This window comes from Eptatretus burgeri, chromosome 1 (assembly GCF_056783735.1).
Source record: "Eptatretus burgeri isolate ZD-2024b chromosome 1, Ebu_testis_v1, whole genome shotgun sequence".
In the NCBI taxonomy this organism is placed as follows: Eukaryota; Metazoa; Chordata; class Myxini; order Myxiniformes; family Myxinidae; genus Eptatretus; species Eptatretus burgeri.
The window spans coordinates 128,534,583-128,553,934 of record NC_140961.1 but is presented as its reverse complement, the minus strand read 5'-3'; the positions used below and the strand labels follow the sequence as shown (position 1 = coordinate 128,553,934).

General features: G+C 42.3%; 2 protein-coding genes across 5 annotated transcripts in view; both read left to right on the top strand.

Annotated features, from left to right (window-relative positions):
- Positions 1-19,352, top strand: part of LOC147035390 (rho-related BTB domain-containing protein 2-like) — a 229,596-nt gene that overhangs the window by 61,862 nt on the left and 148,382 nt on the right. The gene's annotated exons all lie outside the window — the stretch shown is intronic.
- Positions 1-19,352, top strand: part of LOC147035392 (drebrin-like protein B) — a 58,381-nt gene that overhangs the window by 20,658 nt on the left and 18,371 nt on the right. The window contains exons 5-10 of the mRNA XM_085897447.1: positions 1,776-1,853; positions 5,659-5,810; positions 6,905-6,959; positions 12,276-12,350; positions 13,198-13,309; positions 16,746-16,832. Of these exons, the coding sequence (XP_085753573.1) occupies positions 1,776-1,853; positions 5,659-5,810; positions 6,905-6,959; positions 12,276-12,350; positions 13,198-13,309; positions 16,746-16,832 (559 nt within the window). The remainder of the gene's footprint in view (positions 1-1,775; positions 1,854-5,658; positions 5,811-6,904; positions 6,960-12,275; positions 12,351-13,197; positions 13,310-16,745; positions 16,833-19,352) is intronic.

Here is a 19,352-nt window from a genome sequence, read left to right as displayed (position 1 = left end):
GGTTAATCCAAGGAGACCGCCGTCTGGTGGACGACACCTCAGCACCACCCCAACACACACTACCGCAATCTGACCAAGGAAGGCTACCCCGTGGTTTTCCTCCAATAATCAAAGAGTGGGGGTCCCGAAGGCTTTTCCCCAATCCCGTTATCCGGTGAGCTGCACAGGTTGTAACCTCAAGTAAGTTGTAACCTTGAGTTAGTTGTAACCTCAAGAAAAATTAGAAAATAAAAGACAGTAATGTCTAATATAATTGACAATTATTGGGGAGAAATGAGAGATTACTATGGAGTTAGTATGAGCAAACAGCAACATGAAAGAGACTGTGGTGGAATACAACTGTTCAAAAGCAATGGCAAATAAGGAGTGTGTATATAAAGAGTGAGAGCCCAAGCGCATGTGGAAAATAATTGTGCTAAGAGAGAAGTGGTAAAACACAGGAAGGAAGAGTTTGAAAAATGGAGTCAGCATCAAGATGTACCTGGTAGGATTCTATAGGGTTTGCAGGATAGGAAAGCAGATGATAAAGGATAGAGAGGATGTCGTCGGTGTTGAGTGTTTGAAAAGAGAGGATGGAAAACTTTTTCATGAAGGAGGAAGAAATCTAAAATGAGTGGAAAAACTATTTTCAGAAGTTGCTGATTGAAGAAATTGAGTGGGATGGATTTGTTTCATCCAGAAAAATAGAAGGTGCAGAAAAGAAGATAACAAACGAGGAAATTCGAATTTCAGTTAAGACGACGAATTGAGGTTAATCACCCGGTCTAACTGTAATTGTTATTGAGATGATAGAACCATCAGGTGAACTGGGAGTTAAATGGATGTTTAACCTTCGCAGAATGACATGGAATTGTGGGACAGATCCCTGAAAATTAGTTTGGTACTATTATTGTACCTATCTATAAGATGAAGGTGGATGTCATTTGGGGAGCAGAAATGACTAAGTACTGTCGGATCCCGCCATTCACAGGGGATACGTTCCTGGAAAATGCCGTGTGTAAACGAATCCACGAATAGCGGGGCATTGTTTCATTATGGAAAGGGGGGGATAGGTTCCCAGTGGTTCGTGATTCATGAGGGAAAATTAAAAATCCCATGAAAAACCATGAATGTGCCCACAAAAATCTGTGAATACGCACGCAAAGAAAATGCGAAAAAAAACCTGCAAAAACACGAATACACCCGCGAAAAAAAACAACAAACTGCGAATACGCAAAGCACTGGACCGTGAATGACGAAGCAGGTCGCATTTTATATACCGTGAATACACGCAATATGCGAATAGCGGATCCACAAATAGCGGGGTTCGGCAGTACTAATAAATGCATTGATATAGAAGGTATCCAAACAAATAAGTATGTGCCTTGAGCAGAAAAAGCAAATGTGTATTTAGCCGATTTAAGGCCAGTCCTATTGTACGGCAGTGAAACTTGGGCCGTGGGGATGGAAAATGAAAGAACTGAGATGAGAATGTTCACGGGATGTGTGGTATTTCATTGAAAGATAAATGGCAGTGTGAAGATCTTAGAAATGTGTGGGGAAAAAAAATTATTATGGAGATGGAGTTGCAAAAGAGAAGACGAGATGGTTTGGCCATGTTTTTCATTTCTCTTGTTTTCAAAGAGAATAAAGTTATCTTGCTCCCACTCTGTCTATTGCAGCCAACCATATCCATATCTTTAATCTATATTCCCTCTGCCTTTTTATTTTCATGTCACAACTTGTCTTGGTATATTTGCACAAAAAATATTCTTGAATTCTCCTCCATTCCACAGGGCTCTGTTTACCAGAAAACGAATGCAGCGTTGGAGATCAAGAAGATCAACAAAGACAATTTCTGGGCAATGACTGAGGTACCTGGTGCAATGGAATGGCTACAAGACCACATAAGATGCTTTTATCAATGAAATTGTTTCAAACTCTTGCATCATTTCAAAGTATGCATTGTCATAATTAAAAAAACTAGTACGTGCCCTTAAAAAAAATATATATATATATATATATATATATATATATATATATATATATATATATATATATATATATTATAAATAAATATTCAAACCGCGAGCAACAAACAACAACCACACAGGCCGTTTCTTCGCTCTCGCGTGCCCGCACGTGCGTGGCCCGGAAATTCGCATATTATTCGCAATTTAGTTTTAATACCCAATTATTCAATTAGCGCCAACATATTTTACCTTTTTGCAATGTCGTGGCAAGGAAAAACAAAAAGAGAAGAGAAGAGAGAGAAAAAAAAATTTACTTCCTGATTCGGAGCTTACCATCACTCTGATGTTACCGAAATTTATGCACCGTCTAATATGAAAACGAGCATAACTTGGGGCATTGTGTTTATCTATAAATGCGCATAAGAAATCGAGAAATTATTAGAATACACGAAGTCATGATTATCCGGAAGCCCGTACGTTTTAACCCGTAATGGGGAACGCGGCTGAGCTTCCCTTCCCCATCGGCCACACCCACGCAACAACGTGTCTTGTCATTGGTTTGGTAAATAAATGGCCATAACTTGGGAATCACTTGTCCGATTAATATCAAACCTTGAAAAGGCACATCCTCAGGTCCCCAGCAATATATCTGGCAAGTTTCAATGAGATCGGACCAGTGGTTGTCGAGAAACAGCGGTCACACACACACACACACACACACACACACACACACACACACACACACACACACACACACACACACACACACACACACACACACACACACACACACACACACATTGCTGGAATTATAGATAGATAAATGACTAGAATCTTATTTGCTTCACATTGGTGTAATAAACACACTGCTGCTATAAATGATCAAACATTTCCATCTTTATTGTCCTGAAACAATTTGGCTAATTTTCACTCGCATGTTGACGTCACAAAGGGGAGTCATTCTCAAAACTTGCTTCATTTTGGCTTTCGTTGATTTATAACCAGACTGGTACTGCCACACAATGGAGCATTGTTATCCATGCCGGTAATTCAAGGAGCTTGGGTTTTGGGTCATGGTTTTGCTTTTCAGATGTCTGTTGGTGATAGTGGGTTTCCAAGGGAATTCCATTCAATGTAGCCTTGCAGCCAACCATGTGCAGAAGCAAAGCTTGTATCTGCAATATCATGTTTTTTTTTATTTTGTAATGTGCCCTTTCTATCTTTGAAAGCACTCCTCCTTCCTCCCTCCCCTCTGCAATATTTAAACCATCATACCTGTAGTATATAATTTTAATACAGTATATACAAACAAGGTCGAAGGTCTTAAAATAATTTGTCAAATAACAGAACAGAACACAGTGGACAATTGGGGAACACAGTAACAGCAGAGTAGAGGGACACTTGGAAGAAAAATGTGTGTGTGTGTGTGTGTGTGTGTGTGTGTGTGTGTGTGTGTGTGTGTGTGTGTGTGTGTGTGTGTGTGTGTGTGTGTGTGTATGTGTGTGTGAGAGAGATATAGAGATATAGAGATATAGAGATAGAGATAGAGATCAGAGTAGCAGAGGAAGATGCTGGGTACAAGCTGAAGTACAACAAAAAAAAAAGGATGCAAAAACTGGAAGGGAAAACCAGAGATGCAAGAACAATGGAACAAATAAACGGAAAAGTGGGTGGATAGAGAGGGGAGAAAGCACAACCTGGAAAGGAAGGGGTGTGCTTGGGAACGGTTTGAGAGTCAAAAAAAAATCAAAAGTATGGAATTGGGGGGGGGGAGAGGGTGTGACTGAAGGAGGAGGTGAACAGCCAACTTGAAACCCTGGAGGAAAGAACAGAATGCATGTACCCTGCAGAAACGGGGGGTGGCAGAACACAGACATGTCAAGGTACAAGACTAGAAAGGAAGCAGTAGAAGACCTCACACAACGATCCCATCTAAACCATGGTCTAGCTCTTTTCCTCCAACCTTGCTAATTCATCCTATCTATCTGCTCTTTTTGCCATTCTCCAAGTATCCAGCCATCTCAGCCAGCATTTCACCAACCTCCCCATTAAACTTATCTGCACACCATTCTTCTTCCTCAGTTCATCCATCCTCCTATCCACCCTTGTCTTCACTCCCACAATCCTCCTGACCCAATTGTTCTCGTAAACCTGTAGCTTCTGTTGTTGTCTCTCTGTCAGTGCCACCGTCTCCAGTCTGTAAAGGTAGGCCAGCATTACACATGACATCAGAACCTTCCCTTTCAACATCCTTGATATTTTTCTTTGTGCTATTACTCCCTCCACCCTCCTCCACACTTTTGCACCCTCCTGAATCCTCCTCCGCACCTCTACCTCGGTCTTACCATCCCCAGTCACTGTTCCTCCCAGATATACAAACCTATTTCCCTGTCTGATCTTCCCCTCTAACCTGACATTAATTTATTTTGTCTGCTGCCCGACCTCATCACCTCAGTTTTCTCCATACTCGTCTTCAGCCAATGCTTCTCAAATGCCTCCTTCCAATCCCCCAGTACTTCCTGCATCTCCCACCCACTCTCCACCACAACATCCAGATCGTCCGCATACAGCATCCCTCCCATACTACCCCTCAAGCTCACCTTCCTGCTTACCAGCTCCATGATGAACATGCATGGGCTGAGAGCGCTTTCCTGCCTTCAATGAATGTTCATGCTGAACTCCTCAGACATCCCAGGACCAACCAAAAATCTTCCCTTCGTTCCCTTGTGCATCCCTTCCACCAACCTAACTTCTGCTTCTGGCGCTCCCATCCATCTCAGTGTCACCATCACCATCTCTCGGGACAGTGTCGTAGGACTTTTTCAGGCCCACAAATCCCAATGTCATCTCACCTTGCACCTCCAACCTCTTTTCCATCAGCTATCTCAGCGCGAATATCCAATCCATCCTCAACCAAAGATTTAAAAATGATACATGCTGCTTCCTTGCTTGAGGCTCTACATAGTTTTGGCCCAATCTCTCAATGGTGAAAAATCACTTTAAAAAATTGGATCCGTATCTTCAATAAAATCGAATCAATTAGTCCTTGTCACACACTGAACCTGTCCACCAAGATTTGTTTGAATCCGACCTTAACTTTTTTGAGATATCCTGCTCACATTCAAACAGACAGACAGACAGACTGACAAATGGGGGTGAAAACATAACCTCCATCTGGTTTATGAGACAACTAATTAAAGTTGTTAAAATCAGAGGTAACTTCTAAAAGTTGCTTCAACTAGAAAAGGATCACATGTTTGTACGGGACGTAGCAATAAGCTACAGCCTTAAAGATTTGTTCGAAGGCTTTGAATTGATTTGAACAATTTGAAGGCAATATTCCTCGTATGGTGGAAAAGAGGTGTGGAATAATTGAGGTGAACACACAGAATGAAATATAACAATCTGCTTATTATACAGTACTGATACTTATACTTATACTTATCAAATAGAAGCATCTCAGAATTTTGTCAAGCGAGAGGCTATAAAAAAAATCCTCTCGCATTATAATTGATCAATCAGATTGATCAATCAGAATAAAATTGATCAATCAGAAATGGAAATTTTTTTTGGGGGGTGGGGGGCTTTTAGGCAACTTATTTGGACCCAGCAGGCTATGGTATTGATGGTAAACTTCAAAGCATGACGTCTTGAATATTTTTTTCAGCCAATTGCATCCAATACATAAGGAATTTATTATTTTCAGAAGGAAGAAAAAAGACGCAAAGAGCAAGAGAGGCAGAAGATTCGAGAAGAACGTGCAAAACTGGAACAAGAGTGGTGCGAACGTGAACAAAAAGAAGCGACGGAACGTGAAAAACGTTTTCATGAAAAGGCCAAAGAGATTGATGAAATCAAGTACTCATTCTTTCCTTTCCACTTTATTACAAATGATAGAGGTGTTTGGGGCAACTTGACATGTTAAGAATCAGTTTGCTTGCCATTTTGATTTGTGTAAATGTACACTGATGCCTCCTCATAACTTTGTCCTACATGTCATATGCAAGCAAACCTTTAGATCATTGTCAAAAAATTTAACTCCTATGTGACACTCCTCTTTGCAGACATTCTATTCCTGTTTACTTGCATCCCAATGACATAGTATAGCAGCAGGAATTTCATCGTCAACCGCAGTTGTGGCACAACGTTGCTGCTCACAAGCCGTGCACAGTTTCAGCCTGATTAATCAAAGATGTTCCAATAAACGCACTGTATTTGCAAATTTCCTCATCCTTGGTTTAAAAATTGTGACAGACTGCTGTCTTGGTTGTATCGTACACAATTGGTACATGTAACGGGATGCAGTTATCCAGCAGGCAAATGTCATCTGTGTAAATGTGGGGAAACTATAATTAACATATGCTTGTGATAAGGCTTTATAATCCTCTTTCACAAGGGTTTACCATATTACTGGTCACATCACCAGAAATAAAATGCAAATCGACATTCCAACCCCAAACCAAATGGAATGCTCTCCCCTGCACAGCGAGCTGGCTGTTTGGTCGACTGCTTAAAGATATGTTTCCTACTGCTGTGGGTTTAATTCCCATGGCTGCTCTCTCGCCATCCCAAACTTAGCTATTTTGGCGAGTATGCCAAACATCCGTTGATTCCGAGTTGAGGGAGTCCTTCGTCCTGCAATTGACTGAAATAAGCTCGTTTACGACCTTGCATGGTTCACCCGTTACTTGGTGAACGACTCATAAAACTGGTTAAAGAAATCGTTTTTTTGGATGCTTGCACAAAGGGACTGAAGTGAGCATGCCAAATATAATTCCACAAAATGACTGTCTAACACTAACCTATCATTATGACACTACTAAAAATGACTTGGCAGCGACATGGTGATGCTTTTCTTCCTTGTGTCGAAGTTTTTTGACTTTTTACAAAATCTACATAACCTGCAGATGTATTGATATGTCAATTTTATCCTGTGCATGTTTGGCATGCAGACAATACCAAGAAAAAGCAGATGCAGAGGATAGAAGCAAAGAAAAGCAAAGATGGGTGAGTAAACAAAAAACACTATCACAATTTTTTTGTGCTATTTTTACATATATGGAATGGGGTGGGGGAGGGGGACTTTGAGCCAATATAAGGCTTAGGATAGTCCAGTGTTCGTGTAGGTTTTCGTTTCATTCCTTGTAGTAATTTGTGTCTAGAATATGGATGTCTGATGCACCGCCCATTTGGGGAGATGGGATTTGTCCAAAATAGTGCTGGAGAGTTTAGGATATCTTTTTGATGTTTCTCCTCTGGATTCGGACCGTGGTCGGACCAGGCTGTCATGTGGAATGGCGGCCTCACGGGAAATGGAAGCTCCATGGTTGCTGCGTGCAGCCTGGCTCTCCAGGAGGAAATGATGCTTTCTTTGTGACTGCTGGAAGGAAGAGAGCCTTTAAACTGGGCGTGCACACTCATGCATGTTTTCACTCCTGGCATACACATCCAGGACAGCCGGAATGGCTGATGTGGGCTGCACTGATTAGGGGAGGCCACAGAGCAGGTGTTGAAAACAAATCCTGGTCCAGTTCATGTGTGAATGAGAGTTGTGCTTGTGGAACTTTCAGTTCACTACCTGTAGTATATTTATTGTCTATATGCCTGCTGTTGGCTTAATGGTTAGGGTGGTCAGCTTGGGATCGTAGGGTCCTGAGTTCAAATCCTTTTTCGGTTTAATTAATACCAGGTGGGGTTGACTCAGCCTGTCATCCTTCCAAGGTCGGCAAAATGAGTACCAGCTTGCTAGGATGATCGAGCTAGTCGAATATCCTGCTTCGGAGTGGTGGCCTGTCCAGGATTGTGCCCAATAGCCCAGGAGACTGCTTCAGCAGCACCGACGCTCTGCACAGATTATGGTCCCAATGGAATGGAATGGAGTTGTCAATCGTACATGCGGTATTCTTCGTTGATGTTGGCTTGTGCTTCATAAAACACTTATTTTTGAAGAACTTGCAAATTGCTCATGCCCACATGGGATTCTCAACGGTAGGGATGGAGAAAGCAAAATGCAAATGGAATCTTCTGTCACCGAGCTGGCAAGCTGGGAGTACCAATTCACATTGCCACTTCCGATGAAATGTACAGAGACATGACAGAAGTAAATAGAAACCTTAAATTTCTTCATTGCATCTGCATAAATGCAGTTTTACTCAATGATTTGTACTAATATTCAATTATTTCTTTGCAGAAACGAGTTCCTGGATCTTGTACAACAATTAACAATGTCTCTAATCCAGGCAGCAAACAAACTTCCAATTTTCAAAGAGGACAAAGTGTTGGCCATTTGGAAGGTGAAGTCGGCCAGCATGAGATGGCCCAAAACCTTGGTATTCTGCTTTCTACAGTCAATCAGGTTATTGTGCAATTCACCAGCGAAGGCATGGAATCCACAGCTTCCCGTTCTGGTCGATTTGGGTCCTCAGAAATATGTCTTTGAGCTGTCAAGCGAGCCATTGAGAAAACTCCCCATTGCAAGGCAGCAGAGGAGGTCCAAGTTGGCTCAAGAACTGCCATATGCGGTACCTTCATCAACTGGGCTACCATGGGAGAGCAGCAAGGAGAAAACCTCTTCTTAGACCAGCCAGCATTCAAAGGAGAAAGAAGTGGGCTGATGAGATGGCCACCTTGGAGTTTTGGCAAACTGTAATTTTTTTTTCAGATGAGTCCCGATTTACTCAATTTTCTGACGATGGAGGCGTAAGGGTCTGGAGACTTCCCAGTCAAGAGTTCTCTTTGAACCGATTGCAGCCAACTGTCAAGCACGGTGGTTTTTCAGTGATGGTGTGGGAAGCAATCTGGAGCGTTTGTCAGTCAGAGCTTGTGGAGTGTATTGACAACATCAACTCTACGACTTACATTTCTATCCTTGAGGATGGACTTCTCCCTGTCTTCTCTACTGGTCAGATGGTCAAAAACAACACTCTGTTCATGGAAGATGGAGCTCCTTGCCACACTGCAAAAAACACCAAAGAATGGCAGGACAGAAATGGCAGGAGATGGTTATTTTTAACTCTTTCATTCTGAAAGGTTAATTATTCACAAGCCTTCTGTAAAGTTAATCACACCATTGAATAGTCATTAGGTGGGGAAAAACACATTAGCTTCACTGAAGTGACATTGCGCAATCACCAGACACTGCGTTGTGGTGACGGCTCCTTTATCGCGAATAAAAACCTTCATTAAGCAGGGGATAGCCCTTTATGAAACCATTCGTTGTAGCCAACCTACCTTTGCTATTTAAACATTCGTTAAGTGGGGGATACCTGTACTGTCTGGTAATTCTCTGTAATATGTGATAATTTTCGAATCAAACAGCTGGATCAATCTCCACAGTGTACCCAGAGTCAGTTCATGGCCCCAAAATAATCCCCCTTTCCTTCACCCCCCCCCACCGGCAAAAATTGGGAGACGCCTTGTGATTTTCGCCTGCACATGGGGAATAGTGCAAGTTGTTTAATCTCTGACCCCTGCTGGAGGGAGTGAGTATTGACACCTCGGTTTTTTCTCTCTCCCAGATGGAACGGGTGTTGAAAAGGAGACTCGTCTGTCTGTCACGGGAAGACGAAGGAGGGCCTCAAGATTAAATGTAGCGTTCTTGCTGTCAAAGAATAATACAAACGGTACTAGTGGAAAGCTCATAATCGATTTCCTTGGTTGGAAAACTAACAATCAATTTACCTGGAACAGTAATTCACATCTATTTAATCATGAAGATGCCAGTTTCAAAAGCCTGTCTTTCCGTGATTGAAGAAGAAGAACAAGTGGAAATTGGAGCTTCATCCAATGGTTCCAACGGTAACTTTTATCATTCTCCAACAGCAGAAACTCTTTCGAAGGATACAGAAGGAGCACACTTCTATATGGTCTCTTGGTAAACGAATCACTGACTTGCCAATAATTTACTGCAAACAACCTCAGTGGCATACAGTATACATCTCAAACCTCAGTCTTCACACTCTCCCTTCAACTCGGTTTCCTTAGCTCTCTTCCTCTCTTGAGATTCTTTCACCCTTGCCTCCAAAGGGATCCTCAACTCGATCATCGCCGCAATCTTTCACTGCTGTGGCCACACCACAATATCCAGCCACAGCCTCATACTCTTCGCTTCCACCTGCATCGTCGAATGGCCTTCATTATCAATATTTATTCTCCATCCACTTCCTTCATCCACACACTTTGCTGCTTGTGCACATTTTCTTTGCCTTCCACATCTTCCTGGAACCTTCACACAGAAAGTTGATGAATCCTCCAGATTTGTTTCAGCCCTTCCTTTCAGGGTGTAAAGCTTCATTGAAGACCCCGCCAACAACTTTACGAGCCTGATTATGCCACAATGTATCGTGGCTTCCACATAGGGCAATTGTACAAGCTGCCAAAATGTGCTTCATTGTACCTTCAGAAGACTTGCAGTCATGGCACAAACTGGGTTTCGTCATCTTCCACTTCATTTTATTTGTTGGCTTAGGAAGAATGCCATACGTGCTCACCAACGTAAAATCCAAGATTACCATACCTTACTGAAACAACTGTGGCCATGAAGTTGCGTTTTGTGCATACTTCATTACCCTCAGAGAGTAGTTGATGCATTGAATGGTCTCCCTGGAAAGGTAGTGGCAGCAAAAACATTAGCTAAGTTTAAATTGGAATTAGATGGGTACCTCGAAGCATTGGAGATAGAAAGATACAGGGATATTGGCAGGGCTTGGAGGTAGCTTGAGTATGCATGGGTGATTGTGTCCATCTGTACTGAGTGTGATGTTTGTGAGGTCTCTGTGTGGTCGGTGTTGTACATTCCTCATTCAAAAACCACCTTTGCCCACCCCCGCTCCCCAAAATAAAATCCATTTTTTTTAAATCGGACACAATTAATTATTTTAACACCTTGATGATGCCCCTGAGCCTGCCACACTTTTCTCAACCCCTCTCCTCCCATCCCCCGATCAAATTGTCGTGAGCTTGACATATTTATTTAATCTGAGTTGGTGTTGTACAGGAATGATGGGCTGATGGCCTCCTGCAACAAATTTCCTTGTTATTCCTTCTTAAAATCATTCGCTTTTTCTTGGCATTCAATTTTCTGGATAATTACCAGACTCGGTGGCATTGTGGGTTAAGTGCCCACTCTAAGTGTGGGAGGCTGGCGGTTCAATTCCGATCCCGGCCGAGTCATACAAAAGACTTAAAAAATTGTTCCTACTGCTCCCTTGCTTGCTTGGCTCCATATTTAGATAGCGCAAGGATGGGCTGGCATCACATATCTCCGTAATTGCCCCACTGACTGCGAAGAGAAAAGTAACCTCACAAGATGGCGTTCCAACAACAAGAGGGCTCCTCGAAGTTTCGTCACTTCCTCAAATATTAACTTGATATGTTGATGTAAAGTAAAATAAAAATATATAGTCCCGTGGGGGACTGACGATTCGGGGGAAGGGGCCATGGCTCCCTTTCCTGATGTGGTACAGTCATGAGGAGCACAACTTAGGTTAACAGCATGGTCCTCATGTTTCATGAAGTGTTTGGTCTCCATCTGGCTCTTGATTTCTGAGAAGATTTTTTAAAATATTACCTGAATATGATGTGAAACCCCCCTTTTCAGCCTCTTCTAGGGGGTGGATCCAGATGGGGAGCACAACCCCATGAGACCTTACTGTTCTAATGTATTGAACCAAATTTGGTTCATTTTGGTCATAGTTTGTGAGGAAAATGTTTTAGTGAATATGAGGGAGGCCATGGCCCCCTTTCCAGGGGAGATACGGCAATGGGGAGCACTACTTAAGGTTAGGTCATGGTCACGAAACCGCATGGCCAGTTTGGTCTGAATCCGGTTGTTGGTTTCTGAGAAGATTTTTGAATAAAATACCAATATTTGGGGCAAAAACCCCTTTCACCCCCTTTATGGGGGGCACATCCGGATGGGGCGAACAATCTCATGAGACCTTGCTGTCTTGATGCGTCATACCAATTTTGGTCCATATCGGTCGTGTCCATATCAGAGAAGATGTTTTATTCAAATCTTAACGTACGGCCGGACACCGGGACCCACTCTTATGAACTTATTTCGGAGAAATAACCGAGTCGCTTCCAGTGTTGTCTCATGTCTCTGCATGTATGTGAAATATCTATCCGTTAAAAATAATTGCACATTGTTTTATTAAATTGTATTATTAAATTATTCTGATTTGCTTACCAGTGCAAAGACTATCCAGATTAACAAAAAAATTAGGGGTGTGTGGGTTTGTTTCTCGTATGCTTCTGAACACTTATCTTTGGAGCAGCACCCAGCATTCTTCCTTTTTGCTTGATTGCTTTGATGTGTTTTAGGAGGAGGTTGAACAGGAGTATCAGAACCGGATGCAACGTGGCTTCAAGAAGAGCGAGTCTGTAGAAAAAGCTGCTGTGAGTAAGAAACTGCAGTACTCGCTGCATTTACAGCAGAGGGCAGCAGCAACCTTTCAAGTCTATAACATACCGTACCGTCGTATTTCTTAGCCTTTGATCAGCGGATGTTACTGTTATTTCACCAATTGCAAGCATAATAATCGCAATGGGAGAGAGAGGATTTATTGAAAAGACCAGCTACACCTTGAGAGAATCATTGTGAACAAGCTTCTGAAGCCTTTTGGAGTTGTTTTTTTTTTCAAACATATATGTTGTTTTATGGAGCTATGTTGTTTTCTTGTGCAACACCAGCCTACCTTTACGGTCTGGAGACGGTGGCGTTAACAGAGAAGGAACGGCATATATACTGGAGGTCTGTGAAAACAACTGGGTCAGGGGGATAGCGGGAGTACAGAGGGTGAAGGTTGAAGAAGGATGGACGAACTGAGGGAGGAGATTGATGTGAGGATGAGCTTGACAGAGGGATTGGTAAAGAGCTGGCTGAGGTGGGCTGGACACCTGGTGCGGATGGAGTCTGAGAGAATGGCAAAGAAAGTGGAGGGGTTGAGAGCGCAATATGGAAGGAAAAGAGGAAGACCTCAGCTAAGATGGGAAGATTGTGTGAGGAGGGATGCAAGTAAGATGGGGGTGCTCGAAGAGTGGACAGTTGGCTGGGGATTGAGGGCAGTGGCAGAGTATTTGACAAAATGTGGGGCAGCAGCAGCTTGGTACCATTAGGCAAAACCCCATTATATCGTGAAATGAGGAAGAGGTTGTTTAACCCATTTGTTCATCTTGCAGTTTCCAGTACACCATATGGTATATGAGTCCATCTCTGTTTGATATCATGGTTATTATTTGATAGGAAGCAGCCACACTGGTTCAGAAGCGCACTGTCAATCCAAGAGAAATCTTCAAACAGAAAGAGCGTGCTGTGTCTTTTGATGAAACGGCAAGTCTAACCCCACTCTCGCCTGGTAAGTCACATTAATGAAACTTTTCTTGCTTGAGTATGGTTTTGATAAAATAATTTTCATCAGTAGCAGAAAAAATGTTTAACGTTATGCTATTTCTCATCATATATGGTGTTTGTCTGTTTGTCATTCCCATCTGAACTTTCAGATGGAGAAGATGCTGTGATTCCTGATTCAAATCTCATATATCATGTTGACTTGTTTATTGAGTACTAGTGCCCTTGTCCAACATGTGGTTTTATGTGCAAGCTCCTCCATTAGCCCTAGACACTGGACAAAAAAATATACTTAATACAAGGTGCTTTATATTTACCTCCACCACCAAAGGTGGATGGAGGTTATGTTTTCACCCCTGTCTGTCTGTCTGTTTGTCTGTGACCAGGATATCTCAAAAAGTTGTGGACGCATTCAGACGAAACTTGGTGGACGGATTGGGTGTGTGACAAGGCCGAAATGATTCGATTTTGGTGAAGATCCAGATCCAAATTTTTTACGTGTGATTCTTCACCTCTGACTGAGTCATAGGGCCAAAGAAAAACAATATATAGCAGGATATCTCAAAAAGTTGTAGACAGATTCAGATTGAATTTGGTGGGTAAGTTGGGTGTGCAACAAGAATGAACTGATTAGATTTTGGTGAAGATCCGGATCCAGATCCGGCTACTGGAATTTTTGAAGTAATTCTTCACCATTGAGAGATCGGGCCAAAAACGATATATAGCACGATATCTCAAAAAGTTGTGAAAGGATTCGGACAAAACTTGGTGGACACATCTGGTGTGTGGCAATGATGAATTGCTTCAACTTTGGTGAAAATCCGAATCTGAGAATTATCTAATTCTTTAAGTGATTCTTCACCATTGAGCGAAAGGGGCCAAAAACGATATATACAGTATAGCATGATATTTCAAAAAAAAATTGGGCCCGATATGTTCTCCTGGATCGGGCATTGTGTGGCGGAGGTACGTGCTCTACCGAGTGCCCTTCTAGTTTTGTATTGTTTCATTGCGCTTTCGACACACATCAAATTGACTGGCACTTAATGGCTCTGGTTCACGATTGTTGTCTTGTATACATGTCCGCAAGCACACCTGTGCCCTTGCACTTTCTTTATTTTTTGGTATGCCATCAGTTGTGGGGCTGCTTTCGATAGTCAGTTGCATATCTGAACTCTCACTGGATGTGGAAGTTAATATAAACATTAGCATAACCCACGCTCTGTGCGACATGTTGGGTTGGGTGTGTTTGATAAAGGAACTGATGCAGAGTATCAGTAGTAATTTTACTTTAATGCAGTAAGTGGAATACGATTTCACTTTTTTTGTGCCATGCACCTCATATGGTATTTGAGATAATGTAAGCCGAATATCACGTGACTCGAGCGCAGAACAAAGTCGAAGATAGCGCGACACGAAACCACAAACTCGGAAATAATATATAAGATGTTTCAAAACCATTTTATTTACTTTTTTTGTACCATGCATCTCATATGGTATTTGAGATAATGTAAGCCGAATATCACGTGACTCGAGCGCAGAACAAAGTCGAAGATAGCGCGACATGAAACCACAAACTCGGAAATAATATACAAGATTGTCTAGTCAGTCTTCCCGTGGCTCCAACGGCCAATGTGGGAAAGGTGACCTTTGCTACACTTGGCATAAATTCAGTCAACTGGGTGTGTTTATTGAACTGCATGGCATTTCCATATCCGATCGTGCAGTGCCAGCCAGTTCCAGGCGATTCTTCTTAAAGTCATAGACACCCACCCTGACGCCATTTTGCTTGCCGTGTGGACAATCACCAGCTGCTCAAAGTTCAAGTCAGCGATGTTCGTTTTGTGCAGGATTTCTTCACAGTATCATTGAAGCTTTGCATTTGGCCTCTGCATTTGCAGTTGCCAGAGCTTATTTTGGAATACAGAACCTGTTAGGTAGGTTGTCTCAAAGGTATGAATGTCTTATCCAATCTATATTAGTTGAGCATGCATCAGGTCAGCCTCAATGCTAACTAAGCTAGGATTGGCCAGTACTTTATTTTATGTTTTTTTCTTTCTTGTCACCAATAATGCAGGTGTGTAATACAATTCTCTTGTGTGATATTGCAGGTGCAAGCGTCAGTCATTTGTTGACCATATCGTACCCGACTTCCCCCTGTGGGGTGCTAATAATCTTGCTGTAAAGATGTCTGGCCCACTGCTGGATTGCACCCTTGCAGATCAGTGAGGAGGAGTCAAGATTTTGCTTTGTGAAAGGCAGTGGAAATTCCCTTGGTGATCTTGGCGGATAAGTGTGGTGTGGAGGGACAATGGGAGAAAACCAGAGAGATCTTGTGGAAAGATGCAGAGAAAGACAGAGAGCTGAATGGCCTAAAGTGCTGAGGGGGCTCGAGACTGGGAACAGTGGGCGTGACCCGAGGCAAGCAACTAAATTGTGATGACATCCCTTGGGTGGACTAAAATGCAGCACCAGTGCTGGTGGGTTGTTGAAATGACCACCTGTGGAACCATTTCCATGGTTCGCCACCCTTTTGGTTGTCTTAAAGATCAGCAATGAGCGAAAGTCGCAGAAAGCACCGGGGTGCCGCTGTATGCCGATTCACCATGCACTGATGGTGCAGATGACGTTTAATTTCATGCTGTTTGTGATCCTGTGACAGAAATACAGAGGTTCAATCCTATGCAAGTCTGGTGTTGGCTTAGCGGTTAAGGTGGCTGGCTTGGAACCATCTCCCCCCCCCCCTTTAATCTATCCATTTAACTGTCCTCATCCCTCCATTTGATTATGCTTCTTCCACACCTTATGCCATGAAGCCTTTAAATAACCGTGCACCTTGACAACTTTTAACTGCAACCCCCTCGCTTGCTCTACAAGAGTAAGACTCATGGAAAAGCAAGGTTAAATTGACATTTGGGTAGTGAGGCAACAGTTGGGTACAGCCGGCAAGGAGATAAAAAAAAACAGAAAACAAGAGAGGAGGGGAAGAAAAATACTGAAACCAGCAAGTTGGATGGTTGGGTTGGGAAGGATTAATGGGGATAATAAAGATCCTGGTTCAGAATTGTGGGTGACTCGAGGTTGTGGTGCAATTCCTGCTTTGAAGCCCTGGAGGGAAGGGTGAGACAGAACGGCCTCTGGAAGGCAGTTCCATAGACTGGAGAAGCGAGGAACAGCTTTTTTGTTTAAAATTTTTTTTTTAAATTACATTATCATTAGATCAATCTCGTGGGGTTTCTCCATTTTAATGGTGCACACGTTTACAGTACATACAAAAATACTGTATTTTGATGCTAATTATACTCACACATCCACAGTACATATGCGTGTGCTTTTTGTGTACACCTGTGTCAGCGTGTCAATATGTACAATTATTTGTTTTTCGATTTTTATCAACATTGCTCCATGATCCACATTTTTCTCGTGGCATATCCTTTCTCCAGGCAAGGTAAAGAGTCCTTTCCTGAAGAAACAGACCACACTGCCTGCATGGGACAACCTTCCTGCAAACAATGATGGTCGAGCTTCTGGTATGGTCACGTACATCTATGAATATCCCTTTGTGCATGCAGTGTACAAAGTTGCTTCATTAACAATTAACTTGTGAGAAATTGTTTGTGGTTAAAGTATATTGAGAAATATTTTTAATTATCTGTGGCAGTGCCCCCTTACTACTTTGCTTCTGTATTCATGACTACCTCCACACTTTTGTTACCATTTTCTTCTTTTGTGAAACTGCCTTACGGAGGTGATGCGATACCACTCTTCCCTCCAGGGCTTCAAGTTGGTACACCATCCTCTCATCGCCCATCCATACCCGCATTCTTTCACAACCTTGTTAACCCTAACTAACTAGTTCCTCTTTCTGTTTCATGTCCTTGCTCTCCTGATTCTTCAGTTTATTCATTTCCTTGCTTCTGTCTACCTGTTACCTCATTGTCTCAATGTCAATACAGTAAGTTCTCCTACAACTTCCTTAATGTGTTCCTACAAAGTGTGCCATTTTAAGAACCTACGTTGTTGGAAACAAGTTTTCCCATTTAAATTGATATAAATAACATTTAATGCATCCCAAGTCAAAAAAGTTGCACTAAAAACACCTTTAATGAGTCCCTTTTTTTTTTGTACTTGTACACTTATTGTGGTAGCATGATTTCATTTCTTCAAATGGCTATGAACAACGAACGGTGCATCACCACTACTACCGAGTATGGGAGGTCCGCTGATGCAGTGCCCCCTATTACCAGTTCACTGGTACTCATTTTGCTGACCTCAGAAAGATGACAGGCTGAGTCAACCCCACCGAGTGTTAATTCAGCAGCTGATGGGGCTTGAACTCATTACCCAAAGATCCCAAGCCCACCACCCAAACCACTAAGCCAACACCAGGCCTTAAATGAGTCCAACAAAGCATATTTTTGTACATTTACATTCAATAACATCCTAATCATAAAACAATGAACAAACAAAACAACCAGTCATAGACTGGTACTTAGAAATCGTCAACTTGACCTCTGACCTTGTCTAATAAAAGCTGTCTCGAGAGAAGGTAATGACGCAGACCAGAAGTTTCTACGATGATTCTGTACCAAACCATCAAAAATCGTAACGTCGACCGAAGCAAAAATCGTAACGTCGACCGAAGCAAAAATCTCCATTTCTCCACGCAATTGTTTAATATTATTTTATCAAAGTCACAAAACCGTAATATTCGGCCATCCACCAACAATCTTTACATAATCCAACAGCTTAGCGAGTCAGGCATGCGACGATAACCTTTATTGGGCTAAAAAAATGACTTTTAAACACCATCTTTATCGAAAACACCGTCAGCGCGCACACGCAAAACCTTTACGTGACTCAACGACGCCTCTGCTCGAGCGCGCTGCACCACGAGAGGAGCCGTGACGCGGCGAGTGAAATATTTTTTATACAATCTTAAAACGTCTCCGAAACATCCGATTTTTACCAGAATTTTGACAACCCAGTGTTAAGCGTTCTAAGCGATCGCAAAAACCGAAGACAAAATTAAAATCGAAGTTAAAACGAACTCGTAACGTCGACCGAAGCAAAAATACTCCATTTCTCCACATGAATTTACGGAATTATGTTTGACCTCACTGCGACCTTGACCTTTGACCGATTATGACCAAAATATAATCAGCGCTAGCCATCACCGTCCTGAATCACATGGTGTAATTTGACATTGGTAGTTTCTTCCGTTCTTGAGTTATCTTGCCTACAAACAAACACACAAACACACACACACACACACACACACACACACACACACACACACACACACACACACACACACACACACACACACAGGACGGAAGTCATCAATATACTTACGAAATCTTTAGATTTCATAAGTAACAAGCAGTCATAGACTGGTACTTACGAAATCGTCAACTTGACCTCTCACCTTGTCGAATAAAAGCTGTCTCTACAGAAGGTAGCGACGCAAACCAGAAGTTTCTACGATGATTCTGTACCAAACCATCAAAAATCGAATGTTTGACCTCACTGTGACCTTGACCTTTGACCGATTTTGACCAAAATCTAATCAGCAGTAGCCATCACCCTCCTGAATCACGTGGTGTAATTTGACATTGGTAGCTTCTTCCGTTCTCGAGTTATCGTGCAAACAAACAAACAAACAAACAAACACACAAACAGATCACGGAAGTTAAGATTTCGTAAGTAATTAATAAATAAAAGCATGATATAAATAATGAAAAAAGTAACATGTAAAGTCATTTATTGTACTCACCAACAATGGTCGTAGATGAAGCTTGTGGAGGTGGAGTGTGAGGGGAAAATGGCTGTGGGTGGGCTATTGCGAGGAGAAGTATGATGGAGCAGAATCCGTCTCCACCAATACCTCTACGTCAATATGTTTCGCAGAAATTCACTTCCAAATAAAAGAGCATAGGTTCACTGGCTGGGTGCTGAACAAAGACGAAGGTATTGTGGAAATTCATTTTGAAATAAAATCGCATTGACAGCAACCCACGATGACGTTAGCAACGTGCTTCCCTATTGGT